The 26,253-nt window shown below is 40.8% G+C and overlaps 1 protein-coding gene across 8 annotated transcripts in view; it reads left to right on the top strand.

Annotated features, from left to right (window-relative positions):
- The first annotated feature begins 528 nt into the window (after window positions 1–528).
- LOC108416108 (NACHT, LRR and PYD domains-containing protein 3-like) overlaps window positions 529–26,253 on the top strand; it is a 38,675-nt gene continuing 12,950 nt past the window's right edge. For 4 of the 8 annotated variants that reach the window (XM_037540851.1, XM_037540854.1, XM_037540855.1 and 1 more), the window contains exons 1-6: window positions 529–707; window positions 4,034–4,146; window positions 5,369–5,485; window positions 6,308–6,362; window positions 7,850–8,051; window positions 9,044–10,802. In XM_037540851.1, coding sequence (XP_037396748.1) covers window positions 4,082–4,146; window positions 5,369–5,485; window positions 6,308–6,362; window positions 7,850–8,051; window positions 9,044–10,802 — 2,198 coding nt within the window. In that variant the 5' untranslated portion in view covers window positions 529–707; window positions 4,034–4,081. Of the gene's footprint in view, window positions 708–4,033; window positions 4,147–5,368; window positions 5,486–6,307; window positions 6,363–7,849; window positions 8,052–9,043; window positions 10,803–18,543; window positions 18,718–19,643; window positions 19,652–21,187; window positions 21,192–26,253 lie in introns of all 8 variants that reach the window. The other 4 variants (XM_037540850.1, XM_037540852.1, XM_037540853.1 and 1 more) reach the window with 2 other exon arrangements.

The following is a 26,253-nucleotide window of genomic DNA, read 5'->3' on the forward strand; positions in this document are numbered from 1 at the left end:
CTCTGTGTGTGAGGGACGAGACCCAAAACCAGGATTTGCTGGCCGTGACCATTGGGCCCTCAGACGGCGCTGCATTAAAGATGCCTCTGTAGAGGAGGTCACTGCAGGGGCTCAGGGACTGTTTACACCTAAAGGTCTAGTAGGGTCAGTTGATGGGGAACGTATCCCAGTGGTCACTGGGCGGAAAGCAGAAAACACCCTGGACAGGTCGCAAGTCCACTGCAGGAAATGAAGATTCAATCAAAGAATAAATGCAGTAACTAAAGGTTTAAAGAAGTTTGTGACGTGTTCACTACAAACCAGTGTCCACTGCTCTGATATCTCAGTAGCAGTTTATTTATAGAGTCACACGGACGCGTCTCAGTTTCAGTTTATTTATAGAGTCACACGGACGCGTCTCAGTATCAGTTTATTTATAGAGTCACACGGACGCGTCTCAGTATCAGTTTATTTATAGAGTCACATGAACGCGTCTCAGTATCATCCAGCTGTCCCCAAAGTTTCGTTTCTTCCTTTGCGCATGCGTGGATGGCGCTACAGTAGACGGGGGCGTCTGTCTGTAGTGGTCGGCTGTAATGTGGACTTTTTACAGGTCAGCTGTTTTTATTTCAGAGAAAGTGCATTAACTGACAGAAACGGCGAGAATGACCCACTAGACGAAGATTCCTCGCCGTGACCTTCAAGAATGTCCAGCGCTAAAAAACACAGTAAGTAACCCCGAAAGTACCACAGGACGTTTATAGTGGCCACGGGAAAAGTGTGTTAATACGGGTAGGAGCCCTGGTTAAGACTCTTTCTGTGACACTGGCAGTCGACTAACTCTCGTCTTGAAGAAAGCAGAGAGGAAGACACACCCAGGTACATTTCACAGTGCTCTGTGATGAAGGTCGCTGAAGACGGTGGGGCAGAAGGGCTTCAGGGTTAAGGGGCCGTCTGCAAAGTGCGCAACATGAACTTTATCCTGACGCTAAAGCATCACTCATGTTAATCATGTTAAGCCCGGTTCCACTTCCACGTCTCCAGAGTCGTTTATTTATTTGAAAATATTTGTTCTTAACCTTTTGCTAAATGTCGCGCCTGTTCAGCTTCCAGCCATAAGGCACCTGTAAAAAGCCGCTGGTTACAAGTTTCCTTGAATGGCCACAGATTGAATGTTAATAAATATTTGGAATAAGTTGTTTATGGCTTTTAAAATGAGATGTAAAGTTGTTCTGCAGGTTAATTATAGCTTTAAGTTCTGTCAGTGGTTCAAACTTTAATGATTAGTTTTCATTATATAGCACTTTAAAGCTGTAGTTGTGCTGCGTGTTGTGCACATAAACAAAACATCTAACAACATATTTTGTGATAAAGACAGTGGCGTCTCTCAGGCTTAGTGTCATGGTCAATTTCCAGATCAACTGTCCAGCGGTCGTGTTTAAAAAGAATATTTGACCCATTATTGTTTCCTGGCGATCAGAAATAAATGGGCAGAAATCACTTCCTCAGGGCTCCGTCTCAGGGGGTTAGTCCAGCAATCTGTGTGTCCAGGCTTCCTCAGAGCTCCGTCTCAGTGGGTTAGTCCAGCAGTCTGTGTGTCCAGGCTTCATCAGAGCTCTGTCTCAGCGGGTTAGTCCAGTAGTCTGTGTGTCCAGGCTTCCTCAGAGCTCCGTCTCAGTGGGTTAGTCCAGTAGTCTGTGTGTCCAGGCTTCCTCAGAGCTCTGTCTCAGCGGGTTAGTCCGGCAGTCTGTGTGTCCAGGCTTCCTCAGAGCTCCGTCTCAGCGGGTTAGTCCAGCAGTCTGTGTGTCCAGGCTTCCTCAGAGCTCCGTCTCAGTGGGTTAGACCAGCAGTCTGTGTGTCCAGGCTTCCTCAGAGCTCCGTCTCAGTGGGTTAGTCCAGCAGTCTGTGTGTCCAGGCTTCCTCAGAGCTCCGTCTCAGCGGGTTAGTCCAGCATTCTGTGTGTCCAGGCTTCCTCAGAGCTCCGTCTCAGTGGGTTAGTCCAGCAGTCTTTGTGTCCAGGGTTCCTCAGAGCTCCATCTCAGCGGGTTAGTCTAGCAGTCTGTGTTTCCAGGCTTCAGTGCTGAGATCAAGCAGGTTGGTTTACTCAGACTTTGGACTGGACCGGGGCTCTTTCCAGATTTTTCCAAAGCCAGTAATCTGTACAACAAGGGAATCTGCAGGTTCCTGATGATGTTTGTATGGAGCTCAACTGCAGAGTCATTTGGTCTTATTCCTGAGGATGTTATTCCTGCTCATATTTCACAGACCTTCACTTTCCGGGCTCATGCTGTACTCTGACCACGGACGGGAAAAATAAGAGCTGAGAGATTTTTCACAGATCAGTCTGAACAGTTTGAACCTGGTTTCTTCATCTGAGCTCGACTGAAGTTCTGAGCTTTACAAAATAAAACCCTGATGTGGAATATTGGCAGATTTTCAGTCCTGACCTGAATCCCATCTCAACCCTTAAACGGTCAGTTCCTGCTCTAAAACTCTCCAGTGTAGCCCAGTTAGATCAATTCTGCACAGAAGAGTGAGCCAGAATTCCTCCACAGTGATGTAAAAGACTCATAGCAAGTTATCACAGTTGTTTGACTGCAGTTGTTACTGCCAAGTGTGGCACAACCAGTCATTAGGGTGCAATTACTTTTTCAGATGGGTGATATATATTTTGAATAAATCCCCATTTTCAGTAAACAGAATGATAATCTGCATTTTGTGTTCACTCACATTGTCTTTATCTTATATTAAAGCTAGTTTAATGTTCTGAAACATTTAAATGAGACAAATGAGCACTGTATCTGTTACTCTGCTCCTACTTGGCTTATTTTATTTTAGAACACAAGTGAAATTGGCTTTTCATTCATTAGCCTTGTATTCATATTTCCCATTCCACCTTAAATGGTGTAGCAGCTGCAGACTGGCAACTCTAATATCAAGCTCCCCTCATGAATCCAGAACCCCCAGCCCACCCCAGTTTTTATTGTTAAATGAAAAAGTTTGACGATTCTTTTTCTGTGTGGTTGTGCTGCTCTCTGTGTTCAGCATTAATGTCTGTTTTCCATGTTCTGGACGTTTAATAAAAGTTTTGGAAGGAAAACAAAAATCATAATAAACACTAACATGCTGTCATTAAATGGGCTGAACTACCACCAGTTCTGGTTTTCAGTGGTTCAGTGTTGAAATTTCAGTACATTTGCTGAAGAACGCACACTGACCTGTTTAGGACTGGAAGTTAAGAAGTTTAGTGTGAACTTTACTCCTTACACAGTTCACAGAGAGATGTTTAACCTGCACTAGCGGAGTGAACTGTGATCCGTCTCAAGACTCGAAACATTTTCTCATGTAATTTTGTGATTATTTCCACTTTATTTCCAGCCGTGTATCTGAGTCGTCTCACAGATGTTTTCAGGGTGTGATTATGAATAAAAGTCACTCGGTTACTTGAGTCATTTTCTAATAAACCTCTTATTTCCTCTGACTCGAGTCATTTCCTTTATTAATACTTGTACTGAAATGATCAACACAGTAACAGTATTTTTACTCCAGTAGAGATTCTCATTACTCTTTACACACCTGCACATTAGACACATGGGGATATGATAGAAGGTGGAAATAATGGTACCAGTTAAATTACACGGCCCTCACACAACAGCAGACTGAAGTCTTTTATGCTGGAGAACAGAGAAGCAGAGAGCTGCATATGTGAACAGCTGAAAACTACAGTTTCATTAAACCCTTCAACCTTTAAATGCAGACATTTGTTTGGGTTTCATAGCTCAGGAACCACTTAAAGCTTAGAAACACATCATCACAGTTGGTAGTATGGAACCTTTCTGAATATTGGACTACTGTGTGTGGAGTAATTCATCTTCATATTATCCAGAACTGGTTCTTCTTCAAGATCTTATGCTGTTTCTCGAGTGTTGGTTCCTCTCAGTGGTTTTACCTTCATAGGTTGTTATGAATGCATCATTATGAGTAACACCTGTATTTCTTCTGCACTATTTCTTTGTGTAAACATTAACCAAACAGTCTTTTCTCACATGTTTAGTGTTTCTGTAGCTCCTGCTGAAGATTCAAGTAACATAATTGAAAGAAAATGTTTCGTTGGTTGACCTCCAAAAGGCGCGGCTCTGTGGAACACAAGACTGAAGAACGTCAGAGGTGAGATTTGCATGAAGCATAAATGTTCTTACACTGACCAAAACTATGAGACTCCACTGCACCTGGATGTGGATCTTAGAAAAGTGAATAGAGAACAGAGAGAATCTCAGTTGTCAGAGAAATTGGTCAGTATATGTCACTCACAAAAGTTGGGAAGGTACATGAACTGCAAAGAAAACAAAAAATAGTCGTTCGTTTTACAGATATTTAATTAAAAATAGCTCAAAGAAGAGATTTAATATTTTTTCTTTTGCTGTTTTTTGTAAATATGTGCTAATTCCAAATTTGGTGCTTTCAACATGTTGCAAAAAAGTAGGGACGGGTCAGTGGAACCCTGGGAAGTATGTGGAGCGATCAGAAACACCTGTTTTGAAAATTTACACAGGGTCCGTGGGGGAGGTTACATACCCCCATCACCCGACCCAGGCTGGGGACGCAGGGTAATTAGGTGGGGGGGCTGTGACTCGTCTCTGTCCAGGCTCTCTCCAAGCTGGATTAGCGTAGCTCTTATGCCGGCTCTCTTCAGTAACTACTACACTGCAACCTGAGCTTATCTGCACACTTTATAGCCGACTAAAGGAACTCGACTTCCACCAGTGACCTACACTTTCCTGTGTCTGTGGCCACATTCAGGAACTTCTTTCTCTGGGAGAGACTCACTTCCCACAACAAGTCCAATACGTTAGACTGAGCCACACACACAGGTGCAGTTAGGCTGTTATGTTGTTGACTGGAGACGAACTGTTGAGGACTTAATGTAGCAACGGCTAAAAAAGGCAGTTAGAACTGTGACTGAAAAATAAGCAGCCTGTAATAATTCTATGACTATGATCTCTCTGTTTAATCCTGTTACCCATTGATTTCTGGGTAAAACAGCTTATATAGTATCTAATCTGACAGCCTGATGTGGGAAAATAACCTTTTCTGAAGGTTCAGCACTGACTTTGATTAATACTGTGTCAAAAACACGAAAGAAGAAAGTGAAGTTTTAAAGACTTTCAAGCCATAAAATGAAGTCCATTCACAGAAAGTGTGTAATACATGTGTGTCACTCTGACGTGTGTCGGCCAAATGTAGAAGGAAAAAGTAGCAGCTTCCACTTCACCTTCTCCAAAGAGTGTTTAGAGAAATGACTGAGTGTAATAAGAGATGAAGCCACTGTGTGATGGTGGGAGACGCAGTAAAGACTACGGCTCTTAACAGATGGTTGAATGTGTTTTAGTCACTTTCAGAGTAAGAGACCAGACTCTCCTGAGCCCAGCTGTGTGTCTATGAAGAGTGATCAGTCAATGGGTGGAGGCATAAACTTCAAACAGGGAGAGTCTTCACCTGAACTGAGGTGAGTACAGTATCATGGATATTTGTTACCCCCCTGAATAGTGGGAGTAAAAGACCACCTGTAAACACCAGTGCAGTTTCCCCATAGATGGCTTTATCTAGAATGAGGAAAAGCCCTTGATCGCCCCCTACTGTCTGGATCGAGGCATAGCCAATCCATCTCAGATCACTATAATAAGAGCTACTGGTAGATTCCCTATTTAAGAGAAGAGCTGAGCTTTATGTCTGTTAATCCTCTTTATCATGGATTAACCATCATTTTCCTACTTTTTACACGTGAATTCTCAAATGGCTCCAGAGTTATGATTTTACCACAGATGAATTTTTCTATTTATAAGCTGCTGGGCAACAAATCATGTACCACTATAGTTATTATTAGTTCTAGTAACGTAGAGTAGATTTACTCTGTTATTATTTTTTATGAGCTGAATTTGAACAAGTGAGAATTTGTTTTTTTTAAACCTGTCATGTCTGGCAATTTTTGCGAACGGAATGGTAATCCGAATGCACTGATGTACCAAACATATTTGTTTTCACAAGAACAGCTCTATAGGTTACTAAAGCCTGTTCTTGTTAATGTTTGTATTTTATTTGTTTGGCCAGGCCTGACGGGCAATAAAGGAGAGAAAAAAGAGGACAGGAAAGAAAGAGAAGAAGGGAGAAAATAAATAAATAAAATAATCATAATAATAATAATAATTTAAAAAATAAATAAATACAAATAAAAGAAACAAAAAAGAAAGTTTTTACCTGTTGGTCTGTTTAGTGGTTCATGCTGTATAAATATCATATAGATTAATTTTTTTTTCCTGCTTTTCCATAGCTCCCAAAAGGAGAGAGCAAAGATCACCATGACCCATCTGGAGTCCATATTCCAGGTGTGTGTTTGTACATGTATATGCATATAATTGTGGGTAAACTGTGTTTATTTTCTCCTGAGAATCTCACATTAATCTCCAATCAGCCTGTAGTATTAACTACTCCAACACTCCACTACCCCACAGGAAGACCTACACAGCTAACATCACATCACACAGTGTGACTGAGGGCTGTTTCAGGATAGGTTTGTTACAGGGTTAGATCACATCATTCTTTTTCCTTCTGACATCTGATACTGATCCCCATCAATACTGTCTGGTCATCTTTAATCAGTGGTATGTATGATTTGGTTAAGAGTCCATAGAGACTAATGTTAGTACCAGGTAACTACCTAAGATCTAACAGCATGTCTACATTGGCGCTGCCTGCTCAAAATTCTTTATCAGCACACATGTTGAATGCTGTATCGACTCAGGGTCTCCTTTTATGTGACGGTCTCTTCATTCATAAACCCTGTAATAAATGTAATTGATGTTACAGTGTGACACAAATGAATCTGTTCATCTGTGCGTTTGACATCAAAGAAGGTCTTTAAAATGATTCTTTACCAGTCGTACTACATTCTGAACATTCTGACTGGAAAAATTCACCCTGTGGTCCAGAAACAGAGCTGCAAAATATCTTTTGTGTGCTGTGAATCGTCATTCGCCTCCTAAATGTAAATGTGTTAAAACTGGAATTGAATAAAGTGAATAAACTGTAACTAATATAGTAGATGTGTATTAGTGATCATATAACACAGCTAGACTGTATTTTTCAGTTTTCCCAAATACATATTGTCCCATTTTGTTTTGCTTAACTTTCCATAATAAACAATTAAAATATTAACAATTGATAAAATATTTAAAAATCCACATTTTCACACACATCCTCAATGAAAAACATTGGTAATTGGAATATAAAGTGTATAGCTGTGAAAATTTCAGATAACAGCATGTTGCCTATATTCAGCTCCAGAATCATTGGCAGCCTTCATGAAAATGAGCTACAGTCAGTATATTATATAAGTCACACGTGCAGTGAGTGACATGTCCAGCATAAAGAAATGGGTCAGCAGCATATTTTAATTTCTACACTGTGATCTGGAACAACAACAGAAACATGTTTTCTTCAGTAACACTTCGCTGGCCTTCTCTGGAGAGAATAAGAGCACTGAGCTGTTTTCTGTAATGCTTATCAAAGGTGGAGAACACTTGTTGAGGGGTCTCAGACCATCTCCTCCATGCAGAACGTTTCCACTTCCTTAATGTTCTTCAGTCTTCGTTTGTGGACGTCCCTCTTCAATTCACACCACAAGTTTTCAGCTATATAATATGTAGTAGACGGATGTGATTTGAGCAGTTTGTTGTTTTTATCAAGTGTTTTATTAAATAAAAAATCTCTGCAGACCAGTTTTAAAGTTTCTCAGTGGTCCTGATGTGAGAACCACTGAACTAGGACATGGTGGTGTTTCAGCTGTTCTCTGTTAATGTTCATATCCAATCAGGAACTGGAGAACAAAGTCATCTCTCTGGTGAAGAATCAGCTGAAGAGGTTCAAGAAGGTGCTGAGTCCAGATTTCCCAGCATGCTCTGAGAGGGAGGTGGAGGGTGAGGTGGACCAGACTGTCAGAGAAGGAACACTGCAGATCGCACTGCACGTCCTGAGGAACATGAACCAGACAGACCTCGCCAGCACACTACAGACCAGTAAGAACTCTGTCCCACTGGAACACTGAGTAGTTCTGGAAAGCCTGTATATACAGTGGTGGTCTTTGCATGAGGCTTAGGGTCCCCATGAGAATACAAAGTAGATTTATTGTGCGTGTTAAATTTATTTATTTTATTATTTTAGTAATTTTATTAAGTGAAATTATCTCACTGTATTGGCAGATGATTTTATTTGTGTCAGGGATTTTTCTTAAAAGAAGTAAAATTATCTGTTAATATAATGAGAAAATTTTACTCAATAAAATTACTTATAAAAAATAAAAATGTCTAGAAATAAGTTAAAATGGAAAAACAAAGCCCACACAAACATTATAAGTGATGAACTATTAAAAAAATAAAATACAAGATAAATGTAGGATTTGGGCTTTTTAAGTACTCTAATAATATTCAAACTCCAATCTCAAAATTAGATATTGAAATTAGGTATATTGAATAGATTGAAGATGATTTCACTTCCAAAACATCATTTTGTGCAGTGTAGTGGGCTGTGCCACTGGGGGACCACCCAGACCCTCCACTAGTTTAAAAATGTGCCACCAGGGGGCCCCATTCCTGTCTTTAGCCTGTAAGCTCAGAATCACTAATTCCACCCATTTGTACATATACGCTCTGTTCTGACACAGTTTCTCTGATATAGAGCACATTCCATTATTTCTTTTCCATAATGAAGTTCATTATTTTTATAAGTGACAAGTAAACTGAGCAGAGAAGTTCTGGAAAGTTAAATATAAACAATCTGGAAGGAATTTCTTCAGGACAAAAGAGCAGGAAGATGATCCTTTATTATCTAAATTAATTGTAGGTATTTAATTTTGCTGATGGTTCCTAGACAAGAGAACCATAGAGCACAGTTCAGTTCAATATTGTGCTCCGTGTTGATAGAAGGGTAATGTGTGTTACTGTGTTTGTAGTAAGGATGTCAGACATTAACGTGTTTATTGTTATTGTTTATTGTAATAAACTTTTTTCAGAACTGGCTCCTGCTTGTCATCAAAAGTTCAAATCAACATTGAAGAAGAAATTCCAGAGAATTAATGAAGGAATCCCATATCATGGAGGCTCAACACTTCTGAATGAGATCTACACAGAGCTCTACATCACAGAAGGTGGGAGTGGAGAGGTCAATAATGAACATGAGGTGAGACAGATTGAGACAGCGTCCAGGAGACCAGCAACACAGGAGAGACCCATCAACTGCAATGACCTCTTTAAAGGCACAGCCGTCAGAATTGTACTGACTAATGGAGTTGCTGGAATTGGAAAAACAGTCTCAGTGCAGAAGTTCATTCTGGACTGGGCTGAAGTAAAAGCTAATCAGGATATCCTCTTCATATTTCCACTTCCTTTTAGGGAGCTGAACACAGTGAAGAGTAGAAAACTCAGTCTAGTTGATCTTCTTCGTCTCTTTTTCACAGACATAAAACAATTAAAACCAGCAGATTATTATCAGTACAAAGTCTTGTTCATCTTTGATGGTCTGGATGAAAGTCGACTTCCTCTAGATTTCCAGAACAATGAGAGCTTGTCTGATGTAACACAGTCAGCCTCAGTGGATGTGCTGCTAACAAACCTCATCAAAGGGAATCTGCTTCCCTCTGCTCTTCTCTGGATCACCTCTCGACCAGCAGCATGTGGTCAGATCCCTCCTGAGTGTGTTGACCAGGTAACAGAGGTACGAGGATTCAGTGACGCACAGAAAGAGGAATACTTCAGGAAGAGGATCAGTGACCAGAGTGTGGCCAACAGAGTCATCACACATATGAAGTCATCAAAAAGCCTCTACATCATGTGCCACATACCAGTCTTCTGCTGGATTGCAGCCACTGTTCTGGAGAGGATGCTGGGTGAATCAGAGAGTGGAGAGATCCCCAAGACTTTGACTCAAATGTTCACACAGTTCCTGATCTTTCAGATCAAACACAAAGACCAAAAGTACCATGGAAATTGTGACACTGATCCTCGACAGACTGGAGAGATTATTCTGGCTCTGGGAAAACTGGCTTTCCAACAGCTGGAGAAAGGCAACCTGATCTTCTATGAAGAAGACCTGAGAGAGTGTGGCATTGATGTCAGAGAAGTGTCAGTGTACTCAGGAGTCTGCACTCAGATCTTCAGGGAGGAGTTGGGGCTGCACCTGGGGAAGGTGTTCAGCTTTGTCCATCTGAGTGTTCAGGAGTTTCTGGCTGCTTTGTTTGTATTTTTCTCCTTTATTTCTCAGAACAGAAATGTGCTGAAACATCAAACACATACAAACTCAACAGTGACTGATTTTCTCAAGAGTGCAGTGGACAGAGCTTTACAGAGTGAGAATGGACACCTGGACCTTTTTCTCCGTTTCCTCCTGGGTCTCTCACTGGAGTCCAATCAGACTCTCTTACGAGGCCTGCTGACTCAGACAGGAAGCACTTCTAACTGCAGAGAGGAAACAGTTGAGTACATCAAGGAGAAGCTCAGGGAGAATCTCTCTCCAGAGAAATACATCAATCTGTTCCACTGTCTGAATGAACTGAATGACCACTCTCTAGTGCAGGAAGTCCAGACATACCTGAACACAAGAAAATATTGCCGTCTGTCTGGATTCACCCTCTCTCCTGCTCAGTGGTCAGCTCTGGTGTTTGTGTTGTTGAACTCAGAGGAAGAGCTGGACGTGTTTAATCTGAGAAAATATGACCAATCAGAGGAATGTCTTCTGAGGCTTCTGCCAGTCGTTACAGCATCCAGAAAAGCTGTGTGAGTATTTTCATTACTACACATTTTACTGTACTGTTTATTTCAAGAGTAATTTTACGCGTAAAGTGTTCCATGATTTTAGTGGAATGCAGTCCAGAAAACCCCTGTCCTGATTAACAAGCCCTTACTGAGTTCAAGTGGATGTGTTGGTGCAGGAAATCACTACAATGTGCAGGGTTGGGATGTAAAAGTATAGAAGGAGAAAGAAATGAGGTTCTGAGTTCAGTCCAAGTTACATTTTGAACAGGCAATATTCAGGACACAGTTACCTTTTTAAACTTTTAAGATTTGGAAATCCACCAAATAAAAACATTAAATTTTCAGAAATAACACTATTAATACTTCTTTATTGACTATTTTAAAACCTCAATCAAAGAAAAGAGGACAGAATGAAAGGTGTTCTACTGAATATGGTAGAATATTAGAGGCAGAAGGTGGTACAGTATTGGAGCAGATTGAGGAAGTCAGGAAGAGACTGCTTTGGTTCCTTGATGAGGAGGAAAAAAAGTAAAAAAAAAAAACAAAAAGTGTTATTTTTTAAAATTGTGTTTTTTTATTTAGTGGGTTTCCTAAAATGATCTGAAAAGACATCATATATATTGTTTTTGTGGATCTCCTTGTTCGTTGATCAGAGCCGTGTATTATGAGGCAGGCGGGTGTCCTGCTCGGGGGGCTGAGGGAGAGCAGTGGCTGAAGCAGAAGATGACAGTAGAGGAATAGAAGAGAATTTCAGAACTTCATTAAAGCAGGAAGAATTTTTTAAAGAAACATATTAATAGAAGAAAAGTGCCAAACAGCAACAGCGAGGAACAGAAGTAAACATTACAGCAGCATCTGCTTCATCAAGATATATTTTACATCTAAACATTTTTTGCATTTTTGTAGTGAATTACTGTGAATTCAATAATCAGCCATCACTGCTTTTCCAAAGGGTCCCCTCTAAAGCAGTGCAGGACATGGGGTCTCCAGTGCCAGGATACGGAGCCACTATACAATTTAAAACTTAACCAATGCAAAAATCGGCTGTTTGTGCCAGTTAATCTGCACCATACCTTTATGTCATCAATTAAATTAAGACAGGGCTTCATATAACGCCCTATATAGGTGAGTAGAGCCAGACACTGAAGAGCCAACGTTAACTTATTCTACTGCCAGTGGTTTTTCTATCTAGACTGCAAAGCTATGTGCTTGATTTTATACACGTTAGCAGTGAGTTTGACTGAAGCTCCTGAACTCAGTAACTAGGAGGGCTGTCCACAAACTTTTGTTGATGAAGTGAATCTCCTCCCAGCCATGTGTCACGTGATGTAATGATATGGGACACACAGCTTTTAAGGTTTAGGTTTAAGGTCTGTTTTTCAGTCTTTAGGATGGGACCAATTTAAGCACTTTAAGAATAATACAGTTGTAGAATAAAACAGTTTTACCCAAGATATCAAATTTCATTTTTCATTTACACTGAACAGCAAACCCCAGCATATATACAGGAATTCCTTTTCACCTGACTGTGCCGGGTAGCTGAGCCACTCTACGTGAAAATAGGTCAAAAAGCCTGTTTCTTGAAGAAATTAATTCAAAATCTGCTGAAAATTCACTAGAAATAGACTACTGAGCATATTGGGTCCTGCAGTGACCAGTGGATCTTTCAGTATTTTCTGTAATTTATTAAAATAATTAGTCAATAGGATTTTCCTGAACAGCGCTTTAAAGGCTTTGAATAATCATTGATACAAACGAGTACTCGAATTTACATTCTCCTTAAAATAATAATACGCCTTTCCAAGAATCTGTTCATACAAGAAGCATCTGAAAGCGTTTTACAAACAATAAAATATCCAGTAGATCAGCAGTTTCTGAAATACTCAGACCAGCCCGTCTGGCACCAACAACCACGCCACGTTCAGAGTCCCTTAAATCCCCTTTCTTCCCCGTTCTGATGCTCGGTCTGCACTTCAGCAAGTCATCTTGACCACCTCTACATGCCTGAATGCACTGAGCTGCAGCCGTGTGATTGGTCGATTAGCTATTTGTGTTAACAAGCAACTGAACCTAATAAAGTGGCCAGTGAATGTAAATAATGTAAAAGAATCAAGAACTTACTGAGCTTGACTGTCTAGTAAAAGGTGGTATTTTGGGGGTGTTTGCAGAAGGTCTCCAGTGAGGTATGCATGTGCTTTAAGGCCTTTTTGATCTTTTAAAACAAGTAAACTAACTTTCAGTCAAATAATAAACTTTAATAAACATCAATTCTAAATGACGCAGGTAACCAGATTCATTGTTTTAGAACAGCAGTGATGTGAAGAGCATTACACTGAGAAATATCTGACCCACAGCTGGTCAGCCTGTCAACAGAGGGAGTGGAGACTGGAGTCTCAGTAGTGTGTCATTTATCATAGCTATGAAAATTGATCTAATGTGTTCTGATGACATTAACAGTAACATGCATAATGAAAAAAGCAAAACTCTGAAATTAAACCTTTAGTGACTCCACTAGAAGCGTTGAAATGGACTTTTCAAGAAGGTGGATTAGAATCGTATGATCAGCTGTTTTGAAAGCTGCATTGAGATCAAGCAAAACTAAAATAGAAGGATTTTGGGATCCAGTAATAAACCTGAGCTCAATCTCTACCAACTTTCTCTAAAAAGCCTTAAAAAAGGAAGATTAGTGATGATTTATGGATATTTATATTCCATTAGGTGAAGCTCTGGTCTTTTATTGTGTACCTGCAGTTTTCCTCCATTTACAGGTTCTCTAAATGGTGAATGTCTTCAGTGTTAAATGTACAGAGTAAAAACAGGCTTTTAGTGCTGTGTGGGGTTTAGATTAATAATTGATACGAGTCCTTAAAAGATGACATTGTATAGTTGTTGGCAGTGTGTGAAATGACCCCTGGTGTTTGGGGGTTTACATGTTGTCTGGCTACTCCAGCACTGACTGGCTGCTAACTCATTCACCATAAAGGCACTGATGAGCTTTAATGGCGACAATGTTTGTTTTAATACTTCTTCTTTAGGAAATGCTCTTTTCTAGTTTAGTAATGTGCTCTTCCACACATTCACTGAGATCTCACACATCTTCTCTTCTGTCTTTGGTTTAGAAATGAGGCACAGTTCACTCTTTCTCTCAGTCTCTTGGTCAGTTTCTTAGATTTGTAAATATGCTATAGCACATAGTAAAGTTGTTCAGAGGTGTCCCAGGCATAGTTACAGTTAATAGGCTATGAAGGATCAACTGAGTGAATCAGTTTGCAACAGCGCCACCCTGAGGCAGAGCAGTGCTGCATCACTAGCTAGTGAAGAAAATCAAAGACAGAATCTCACCATTTCCTGAGTGAAGCAGCTGAACAAAGACCTTTCCCTGAATTTGAATGTGAGCTTCTGTTTTTCCCAAACAGATTAACATCATAAGGTTACTGTCAGTGAAACACCTGAATTTGATTTTGAGACCTTCATGGGGTCCAGCTGGGGGGGACTAGAATCCCCCAGAACCACCCCCCCCTCTGCCCTGTCCCCCAACTGTAATTTGCATCTTGGTTGTTTGCAGTTTCACTAACAATAATATTTTGACTGATTAAAAAATCTGTGGCTTTAATATTTGTAATGAGTAATTTGAAGATGAACCTTGGACAGACGGGGACATCTGTGCTTGTCTTTCAGTCCATCCTCTACAGTGAATGCAGCAGAACGAATCCTAACAAAAACTAACCAGAGAGATCAGATCACTCCCGATTAGAAAGAGCTGCACTGACTGCATCTTTCAGGATAGATTTAAAGCTCTGCTAGTTTTTAAGGCTCTAAATGAGCTTAAAGCATCACTTACATCACAGAGTCTGTCTGTTTATGTTCCAGCATGAGATCTTAGATCTGCAGATACTGACCTTCTGCAAACACCTTCAGTAAAATCCAGAAAACGTGGAGAGACTCTTTCAGAGAGTAAAGCTCAGTGAACACATTTAACGCCTCTCTTTAACTTGGTGTTTCATTCAAATTCTACGTCTTCATTATTTATCTTTTTAATTTATGTTATTGTCTTATATGACTTTACAGCCTCGTTTCCAAAAAAGTTGAGAACCTGTGCAAAGAGTTAAAAAACACACTGATTTGCAGATTTAAACCCTGTAATTAATTGACAATAGTACAAAGACAACATAACAAATGTTGAAACTGAGAAATGTTATTGTTTTTAAATATCTGCCCATTTTGAATTTGATGCCAGCAACACATTTCAGAAAAGTTGGGACGGGGCCTGTTTACCACTGTGCTTCATCACCTCTTCTTTTAACAATATTATGTTAGTGTTTGAGATCTGAGGAGACAGACTGCTGTAGTTTTGAAAGGGACATGTTTTGATTTTGGTAACCTTCACTGTGAACAGTAAACAAGTCAACAGATCAAGATTTTCAAAAGAATCGTCTGATAAATCAAAAGCTCCAGCTCAGCTTCAGTACAGACCATCTCTACTGTACAGATTGTAGTTTTTGTCTAAACAACACACAATTATTATTGTTTTGCATAAAGTGGCAAATAAAAGTATGTCTGTACTTTATCACTCAGTTTTCTGCATTATTTCATCATATATATTTATTTTCTTCATCTAAGTCACAAGTAAACAAACACAATATGCTAAAGCAAATAACACATGTAACCCACCTCAAAAGGACATTTTCTCTACTGCTCTAACTGCTTGAAGTTCATAGCAGATTCCTGTAGGGGGCAGCGTAGCGCTGTTAAGATCAACCGGTTACGGCGAGTTTTTAGAAGAGAGAAAATAAGGCGGAGCAGGCTGGAGTTGCAGCTCGCAGCTGCTCCTCTTTTACGAACTAAACTGAAGTGTTTGACCTGATTTAAGACATTACAGTCAAGTAGTGAGAAGGATTAGTGTTTTTTCCCATTTTTTGGGAGAAGCTGGTGTTCTTTTTGGAGGGTTTCTAATGGAGAATTCCTCATTTTGGTGTGCAGCTCCGGCGAGTCGTATGTTTCAGTGCTATGCTAGTCACTCTATTAGCCGGTTTCTAACTTTAAAACATGTCAAATTCAAGGCAGAAGTGTGTAAAAACAGTTTTGAAGAGAGAGAGAAAAAAAAACAGTTGGACTTGTGATTAAGTTCATTTTGATTATTAAGCAGCAGAATATTTTGTATTTGTCAGTTGTGGTTGATGCACGAGGAAAACAAGCTAACTGCTAGCACCAGTATGTGGGGCTAGTCACACCCATGCTTGTAATTTGATACGTGATGTGCAAATTAGCCTCTAAACTACCACTTTGACTCTAAGTTGTCATATATCATAGAGCTATAAGGTCATTTGAAGTATTGAAGCTATTTTTACTGTTCATAAGGGAGAAACATGTCTGTTGGGCATTTCATTTGTTTTTTTATATGTGAGAATTGTGGTTATTTTATACCAGCGTTCAGATTTAAATCTGTAAAAGAAAAGTGTGTAATGTGAAGTAGTAACAGTTGTTTGTTTGTTGCATAGATTGTTTTTTTTCTGTTGAACTGCTCTGGATTGTGAAACCCGTGAGTGCAGATTATTAGGAGAACGGAGCGGCGAGCCAGACCCCGTGTGGACGAGTCGTTCTGCTTTCGTATAGGGAAAAGTCCGAGCCGGAGCTACAGATGAGACTTCAACCAGCTGTTCCTGCACATTCATAAGCAACACACTTTTTTTGGAGAATACACACACATTTTGGACTGCAACAAACAAGCTGAATAACTGAGTTCAGGTTGTCCTGGAATTGAACTCTCTTCGTTTTTTTTTAGAACAGTGAGATCTCTTGACTTTTTTCAGAAGGAAAAAAAAGAAATACCCAAAGAGCTCTAATTTTGTTTTATTTACTTTTCCTCATTAATATCATTTTTTCCTTTTTTTTTTGTGCTGGGCCCTTTTCAGTGTACATTACTGTGATTTTGATCTGTAAATTTGGTGATTTATCAGTACAAATAGTTGTGTTGAAAGGGAAATTTATCGTTGTGTCCTCAGTCTCCTTGTCCTCCTTTCTTTTGAACCTAGCAAAACCGTGGCATACCCTTTTCAGTAAAAAGCTAAAGGGTTACACACACAAACAATGAAAATCTTTCATGTGTTTATTGTTCACACCAGTTAAACATTCACAGTGCTGGTGGACAAATTCAGTGAAGCCTTGTATTTAATAACTGGTCTAAAGTCGTTTGACAGCAAAAACCTGAAGAAAGTTCTTTCAGTATCTGCAGATCAGACCTGCACAACATTCAAGAGGAACAGCTGAGTGTTCTTTCTTCTACTGAGCTTCAGCTGGTGGACAGTCATCCTCACTGTAGGAGATCTTGATAAACTGGAGATTTCATTTTTCTCTTGATGATGTCAGTCCGTCCAAGTCCAGAACAGCCCCACTCATGATGCTCCCTCCAGCGTTCCTCACTGTTGGGATGATGTTTTCATGTCAGTATCTGAGCTTGTCTTTCCACCATATAGAGCTCATAGCAATAGTTTCAGAACTTCTGAACATCAGCAGCTCCTCTTTTACTGTGTCAGACAAAAGCTTGGTTGATGTTTCTGTGCAGCTGAAAAAGTTTTCAGAAAGTTCCTCCTGAATGTTCTTCCAGCTGTTGAACCACCACTGGCTGACCATGTCATTTATTAGAGTGGTGTTAACTGGGGTTGAGGTCAAGGTTTTGAGCAGGCCAGTCAAGTTCTTCACACCAAATTCCACATTTCTTTACGGACGGCAGTTTTTTATGAGACATTATCATATTAAAACAGGAAAAGCTGGAAGATAATTATTTATTTATTTATTTAACTTTTTATTCATTTTTTGTTAGTATTACATTTGTTTATCTGCTAAGCCGATTAACCATCTTGGGATCTTTTTTCTCTGGATAATATTCAACACAGGTATTCAGGTAGTGAACATGCAGGAAAGAGAGAGAGATTAGTATCATCATCATCTCTCTCTTTTGCTCTCTCTTTCTCTCTCTCTCTCTCTCTCTCTCTCTCTCTTTCTCTCTCTCTCTCTCTCTCTCTCTCTCTCTCTCTCTCTCTCTCTCTCTCTCTCTCTCTCTCTCTCTCTCTCTCTGTCTCCGTCTGTCTTTATCTCTCTGTTTCTGTCTGTCTCTCTCTGTCTGTCTATCTGTCTGTCTGTTTGTCTCTCTGTCTCTGACTCTCACTCTCTATCTCTGTCTGTCTCTCTGTCCCTATTTCTCTCTTTTTTCTCTCTGTTTCTCCATCTCTCTCTTTATCCCTCTCATATTTTCTCTCTCTCTCTCTCTCTCTCTCCATATCTCTCTCACCCCCTCTGTAATTTTTCTCTTTTTCTCTCATGTTTCCCTCTCTCTCTCTTTCCGTCTCTCTACCTTTCTCTCTCTCTCTCTGTCTCATTTTTCTCTCTTTTACTCTCATTTTTCCCTCTCTTTCATTTTTTTATTTTTCTCTCATATTTCCCTCTCTCTCTCCCTCTCTCTTTCTTTTTCTTTCCCTCTCTCTCCATCTCTCTTCCTTTCACTCTGTATGTCTCCCTCTCTCGCTTTCTTTCCCTCTCTCTGTCTCTCTCTCTCTCTCTTTACACACACACACATATATATATATATATGTCACAGAAATAACTGTTTTTAGATCTTCAGCTGGTTTCTCCGTAATAGTGAACTGTGTTTGTGAGTCAGGGAGATGATTTCTGTCAGAATGTCTTTTTTCCTGGTGAGTGTTTTGTAGGTCTGTTTGTATTTGAGGGTGTAATGATAATGTATCTCATATCATTTCTGTCACAGGCTGTCTGAGTGTCGTCTCTCAGAGGGGAGCTGTCCACCTTTGGCCTCAGTTCTCAGATCAAACTCCTCAAGTCTGAGAGAACTGGATCTGAGTTTTAATAGTCTGTGTGATTCAGGAGTGACGCTGCTCTCTGCTGGACTGGAGGATCAACACTGTAAACTGGAGACACTCAGGTATTAATTCATTGTACTTTTCTGCCTCCTTAACATACTTTGCTATTTCTGGGCTTGATGTGTTCATGTGTGTGTGTGTGTGTGTGTTTGTGTGTTTGAAGGACAGAAAGAGAGACATGATGTTTATTTGTACTTGTAGTAATTTTACTCTTTACTGAAAATCTAAGGAGAGCCAGTCTGTTCTAAGCTAACGGCTAACAGTGAGATGTTTTGGGTGTTTAATGACGACTAATTTATTTCACTCATGAACGTTTCTTTCCTAGTTAGAATCCAGTTTCTGCTGCAGTGAAACTGCAGGTGTGTAAATTTGCGGCTCTGCAGTCCGACCGTTCCCCAGAGTGCATTTAGGGCGGAGAGGTTCCTGCAGGGCGTTGTAAGGAAAAAATTGTACCTAAAGAAAACGTATTTTTTCAGGTTAGCACTAGTTCACCACGATCAGCGTGACAGTTAAAAGCTTCTGAGATACGTGAAAGTTCACTGGTCATTTAGGAGCAGATAAAATGGTGATATGTGTAGTGCAGACATGAAAACGTCTGGTTCCTAGAACTATAATGGTGAATAATTTTGACTGTAAATTTCTTTAGAAAGGCTCATTTCACTCCAAACTGCTCTGAATGATTTTTACATCTAAAGCGTTAAATGACTGATTGATTTAGCTGAATGGATGGAGTTCCCCTTTAAAGAGAAAGTGTGAGACTGGTGAATGAGAACTGGGTAGATCCTTATTTTACAGAACTAAAGTCAACTAATATTTAATGAAGGTAAATTTGTGGTATTTAGCAGTAATTTTCTGGTACTTACTTTACACATATATTGTTTTTTACATAACACACTACTAATTACTTCCAGCTGCACTTATTCAGAAGTTAAAGGTAAATATGAAGTGTTACTTGTAAATCCTTCATATTTACCTTTTAACTTCAGAGGAGCTGTTGTTAGAAATACCAGGTGCATTTCAGGTTTTAGTGATTCAGCCTTTCAGTACCTTCATGTATTTCACTGCTGTCGGAAAATTCTGGGTTCTCCTCCCTTGGCTAGCACGCTCCAGGACTCCATTTCCCATAATTCCAGTCCTGGTGACGTCACCAGTTCCTCCAATCAGGTGTAACTGCGTTGTTCTCAGTCACCTGATTTCTAGGTCAGGTCACCTGTGCGTGTGTTTGTCTCAGAGCTTAAATAGTCCCGGTTTGTTCTGCTCTTTGTGAGGTGTTATATTTTACTACTGTCCAGTATTTTCTGACCGTTTGACTTGGTGTGTTGAACCTTTTGCTTTCTGGATTTCACTCTTTTGGTTTGGCCTTTTGCTCCGGTTGCCTGTGTGTTTTGGTTATTCCAGTTTTTGAGCCCTGTTTGGTTTTGGGACTACAATATTGGATTTTCCTGAGATTGTGTTTTACTTGGACTTACATACTGATAATTAAACAGATTCCATGTTTAAGATCCGCGGGCGTCGTCTTGTGATTGTGCAGCGTTAACAGATTAGATTATTCAGCAGATTATTCATTGATTTCATAGTGTTTAAAAGGTTCCCAGGTTAAAGAGAAAGTATGAGAGTGTTGACTTGAAACTGGGTAGATCTTTTTATGATGTTACAGTAAGTAACTAGTATTTAATAAGTAAATATTTGGTGGTTTCTGGAACGTATTTTGAACATTTATATTAATTTACATAACAAACTACTAAAACTACATGAAGAGTATCAGGTATGTGTAACTACTTCCTCAGGATTTAATGATCTGTTGGACTTACTAGTAATATTTAGTGCATAATGATCCAGTTCAGTGTGTAAGTCCAGAGTAACTAATGTGAGAAATTCCAGGAATATTTCAGCTTTTAGTGATTCAGTGTTTCTGTAAGTTTCTGCATATGTGACAGAGGAAGTAGATCTAAATTAGAAGTAGAATAAATGAGATTAAGTCCCTTTATTTCAGTACAGTAACACATTCAGTATTACTTGGTATGTTTACTGGTAAGTTCTCTGTAACAGTGTTGTAACATTGTAGTAACAGGACTGTAAACTAGTGTAACTTTGTCCATAGTAATTACACAGAAACCACATGTTCTCTGATCAGCACTTTGTACGTAGGAATTAAATAGTAGATATTTTTTCTGGTCTTTGTGACTAAAACAGAGTAAAAAGTACTGAAGTCAGTAGTAGAAGCAGCAGATGTGTAAGTGCTAAGCCAGGTGTGGTCACTAAGGCTGCATTTACACAGCAGGTAAAAGTGGCCCAAATCTGATTTTCCCACCAAATCCGATGTTTTTTATTCGGCAGTTCACAATATCTTTTAAATGTAATCTGTGTGTGACATCAGTCTGAACTGATCAGCTCCTAAACCCACACAGGCAAGATAACAGTGCTTCATGAGGCTCGTCCAAAGGTAAACAATCAAGATGGTCAGCAAGCGCCAGTCACTCCCAGAGCTTCAGTTTCGTCTTTCCCAGCATCACAGGAGCGATTATGTTCCAGTCATTGACGTCTGCGCTCATCACCCACAATGCATTCAAAGGGCACATTCTTCGGTTCATGTCCTCGGATTCTTTAAATTGTTCTTTGACGCTGCAGCCTCGTCTCCTCCGGCCACGTTCGGCCAGTCCTTTCAGAACCTCTCTGACCACTGAGCAGTTGTGATAAGTCGTCTAAATGTTGATACAGAAACATGAGCCTAAATGTTTATGAGCCTCAGCAGCGTGAAATTATGACAAATGCCGAGTTGGACTGACGTAAAGTCACATGAATTCCGATCTGGCTGTTCAGAGTCACATTGCCGTAGATCGGATATGTATCGGATTTTAATACCACATATGAAAGCGTCTCAAATCGGAATTGAAAATGTCAGATTCATTGAGTTTTTACTGTTCTCACTGCCTCATGGACTCACTTCTGTGTCACATACGGAGAAAAAGATCAGATTTGGGCCACTTTGACCTGCTGAGTAAACGTGGACTAAAATAACCCTCATCAATAGCTCACCCACACCAACAGCTCCAGCTCAGCCTCAGTACAGACCATCTCTACACTACAGACTGGGGTCTTTGACTAAACAACACCCAGTTATTATTGTTTTACATACAGTGGCAAGAAAAATGTGTCTCTTTTGAAGTTCCTCAGTTTTCTGCATTAATTGGTCATAAATTGTGATTCTTCTTCATCTAAGTCACAACTACAGACAGACACTTGTGCTGAAGCTAAAAACACATAAACAATGATAATATTTGATGTGGTTCTTATTGATGAGCTCAGCATTTAAACATTCGCAGTACTGGTGAAAAAGTCAGTGAACTCTTGGATTTTTGACAGCACAACCTGTAGGAAGCGTTTTCAGTAGCTGCAGGTCAGACCTGAACAACGTTCAAGAGGAATATTGGAACATTCTTCCTTCTAGATTCATCACCTCATTTTCTCTCTCTCTCTCTCTCTCTCTCTCTCTCTCTCTCTCTCTCTCTCTCTGTCTCTGTCTCTCTCTCTCTCTCTCTCTCTCTTTCTCTCTGTCTGTCTCTCTCTCTGTCTCTGTCTCTCTCTGTCTCTCTCTCTACTCCCTCTCTCTCTACTCCCTCTCTCTCTCTCTTTCTGTCTCTTTCTGTCTCTCTCTGTCTCTCTGTCTCTCTTTCTGTCTCTTTCTTTTGTTTTTACGCAGTGTTTTATTTCTCCTGTTGGCTTTTCCGATTATTGTATGGTTCTGTGTACTGTTAAAAAACGAAACGTTAAGCCTCAGAGTGCATACTGGCATTTTAATACTGCACTTTTTGTTGACATTAATTTGAAAAAATCCCTTATTTTTTTCTTGAATGTTTTTAAGTCACAGAAAACATCTTTTAATTCATCACAGCAGTGGTGGGATGTAGCAAAGGTAAAAAGTAAAGTGTTTTGCCAGCAGTACACTTTCAATGTCACTAGGGAGATTGAAATAGTGGCACTCCAGTGTTTGGGGGAGGCCACAGGAGATCAGGAGCATATTACAGCTCTTAAAAGAAAAAAAGCTGCGCTAATTGACCTACTGGGCATTACAGCACAGGGGGCGCTGGTCCGTTCACGTTTCCAGAAAGTGATGGAACTGGATGCTCCTTCAAAGTTCTTCTTCGTTCTGGAGCGTAAAAACGAACAGAAAAGGTTTATGCATGCTGTGCGGTCTGAATCAGGGGGTCTCGTTTCTGAGCCTTCTGAAATTCGCCAGCAGACAGTCAGCTTTTTCTCTAAGCTGTTTGAGAGTGAATGGGCCAGTTGCCGGGATGTGGAGGAGAGGTTCTTCCCACTGCAGGCCAGAATCACGCAGCAGTCTGCCACCCTGCTTGATGCTGAGCCCTCCTTGGAAGAGCTGCACGAGGCCCTACAGGGTATGGAAAATGACCGGGCATCAGGGATTGATGGTCTCCCAGTGGAATTTTACAAGGCATTTTTGTCTGTATTGGGTCAGGATGTGCTTGAAGTGCTCCGGGTCAGTGTACAAGAAGGAAAGCTTCCTCTTAGCTGTAGGAGAGCTGTCCTGACCCTGCTGCCAAAAAAAGATGACCTGACGGTGCTGAAGAACTGGCGCCCTGTGGCATTACTGTGCACAGACTGCAAGCTGCTCTCAAAAGCGTTAGCCTCCAGACGGGAAGGTGATGGAGCAGGTGGTGCATCGTGACCAGACGTACTGTGTGCCTGGTAGGTCTATCTTTGATAATGTTTACTTAATTCGGGATGTTTTGGACGTCTCCAGGCTATTGGGTTTGAGGACTGGTCTTATTTTCTTAGACCAGGAAAAGGCATTTCACCGGGTTGAGCATGGATATCTGTGGAAAGTTCTGGAGAACTTTGGCTTCAACCCAGGTTTTATAGCCATGATCAAGGTTTTGTCCAGTGACATTGAGAGTGTGCTCAAAGTTAAGGGTGGTTTGTTTGCTCCTTTTAAAGTCCGCAGAGGCATCAGACAGGGCTGTGCTCTCTCTGGCATGTTGTACTCGCTATCAATTGAGCCTCTCCTGTGCCAGCTGAGAGAGAAGATCTCCGGCCTTGGTGCACCAAACTGTAGCCAACCTGTCTCTGTTTCAGCCTATGCGGACGATCTCGTGGTTTTAATCAGCTCACAGAGGGATGTGGACATTTTTGTGGATGTTTTAAATGATTTTAGGAATCTCTCGTCTGCTAAAGTGAACTGGAGTAAAAGTGAGGCTGTTCTAGTGGGGGATTGGACTGGTGGGGAACCTACACTGCCTGGATTGTCATGGAGGACGGGTGGGTTTAAATATCTGGGAGTGTATTTGGGGGACAGTGAGCATGTAAAGCAAAACTGGGAGGGTGCAGTTGAGAAAGTGAAGGGATGACTCAGCAGATGGAATTGACTAGTGCCTCAGCTGTCTTATCGGGGATGGGTTCTCGTTGTTAATAACCTTGTTGCTTCCTTTTTATGGCACAAATTGGCTTGTGTAGATCCCCCATCAAATCTTCTAGCTGACCTGCAGGCACTGCTGGTAGACTTTTTTTGGGACCAATTGCACTGGTTTACCACAGGCCGTCCTCTTATCTACCTAAAGAAGAAGGAGGACAAGGGCTGGTTCACTTAGCCAGCAGACCTGCTGCCTTTCGCCTCCAGTTCATTCAGAGACTCCTTAGTGGCCCTAAAGACTTGGTGTGGAGAGAAGTGGCATGCAGGATTTTACGCACTGTGTGGCGAATGGGACTGGACAGAGCTCTGTTTTTTATGAGCGCTAAAACGCTGGACGTTGATGGCCTGCCTGTGTTTTATCGTGGACCTTTTAGAATTTGGAGTTTTTTTTAGCATGTCTGGAATGAGCAGCACCTCGTTACACTGGCTTCTGGAGGAACCTGTTATTCATGGGTCTCGGTTGGATGTCTCAAGAAAAACGTCTCCCGCACTAGCCAGGGTTCTTGTTTCTTCCAACATCTTTACCCTCTGTCATCTAGTGGACGTTGCAGGACCTGGTCTGGACCATGTAGATTACCTGGCGCTGCGCTTGGGGGTGAGGTCCTTGTGTTTAGTGGCCTCCTGCAGTGTTGGAGGTCAGTGCTGTCCTCTGACGAACAAGGACTGATAAAAGACTATGGTGAAGGAGTGCTCAGCCTTGATGAGGATGACCCCTTCCCCAAGGATACCATTGTTCCTGACCTGCAGGGGTGTCAGGGCTCCCTCCTGGACCGTGCAAAAGAGCTGAGAATGGACCTGAGTTCAGTCTCTGGTGAGCTGCTTTACTCGGCCTGTGTGAAGGTTTTTAATAGGAAGAGACTGGAGAACAGGACCGCCACGCCTGGCGAGATGCTCTGGGTCTCGCTGAAGAGGTGAAGCCACAGTGGAGAGCACTGTATAAACCACCGTTAACTAAAAGAGTGGCAGATCTACAGTGGAGAGTTCTACATGGAATTGTTTCTGTTAACTCGTTTATTTCTGTTTTAAATCCAGAGGTCACTCCAGGATGCCCTTTTTGTTTTGAGAGGGAAACAGTGTTTCATGCTTTTATGCACTGTTTTAGGCTGCGTCCCCTTTTTGATGTTTTAAAGACAGTGTTTCTTTCTTTTAATGTGATTTTTACTGTTCGTATTTTTATCCTTGGTTTTTAATATGTCCAGAAGAAGAGGTTCAAGTGTCAGTTACTTAATTTTATTCTTGGTCAGGCCAAACTGGCAGTGTACATGAGTCGGAGAAATCATGTCGCGCGGTCAGCCGACTCAGATGTAGTACGGACTTTCTCTAGGCTGGTCAGATCAGGGATTCTGATTGATTTGAACTACTATGAGTGTCTGTCTGACCTGGAGACGTTTAGAGTGGTGTGGGGTTGTGGGGAGGCAGTGTGCTCAGTTTTAGATGGTGAACTTTGCTTTGCACCTGATTTTATTTAACACAAAGTTGAACTGCACTTTTTTTATTTATTTATTCAGCAACCTGTTTGCTTTTATTGCTGGTTTGAGGGCTGAGTTTACACACTTTAATGAGGCGTGGTTACAATAAAGTGTTGTTAAAAAGTCAAAAAAAGTCTCTCCCTCTGTCTCTCTCTCTTTTTTTCTCTTTCTGTCTCTCTCTCTCTCGTTCTCTATATATCTTTTTCTTATTTATGTGTTTGTCATATTTATCTTTATTTCTCTGTCTCTCTCTATCCCTCTAATATCTCTCTCTCTCTCTCTCTAGGTCTCTGTCTCTCTCTCTGTTAATCTCTCTCTCTCTCTCTCTCTCTCTCTCTCTGTCTACCCTTCTCCCTCTCTCTCTCTCTCTCTCTCTCTCTCTCTCTCTGTCTCTCTCTCTCTCTCTCTCTCTCTCTCTCTCTCTCTCTCTCTCTCCCTCCCTCTAATATTTCTCTGTCTCTCTCTGTCTCTCTCTCTTTCTCTCTATATCTTTTTCTTTTTCTTATTTTTCAGTTTTTCTCTCATATTTCCCTCTCTCTCTGTCTCTCCTTCTTTATTTCTCTCCCTCTCTTTCTTTCCCTTTCTCTCTCTCTCTCTCTCTCTTTCTCTATCCCTCATATTTCTCTTTCTCTCTGTTTTTCTCTCTCTATCCCTCTAATATTTCTTTCTCTCTTGTCCCTCATATTTCTCTCTTTCTCCCT

This window comes from Pygocentrus nattereri, chromosome 9 (genome assembly GCF_015220715.1).
Source record: "Pygocentrus nattereri isolate fPygNat1 chromosome 9, fPygNat1.pri, whole genome shotgun sequence".
In the NCBI taxonomy this organism is placed as follows: domain Eukaryota; kingdom Metazoa; phylum Chordata; class Actinopteri; order Characiformes; family Serrasalmidae; genus Pygocentrus; species Pygocentrus nattereri.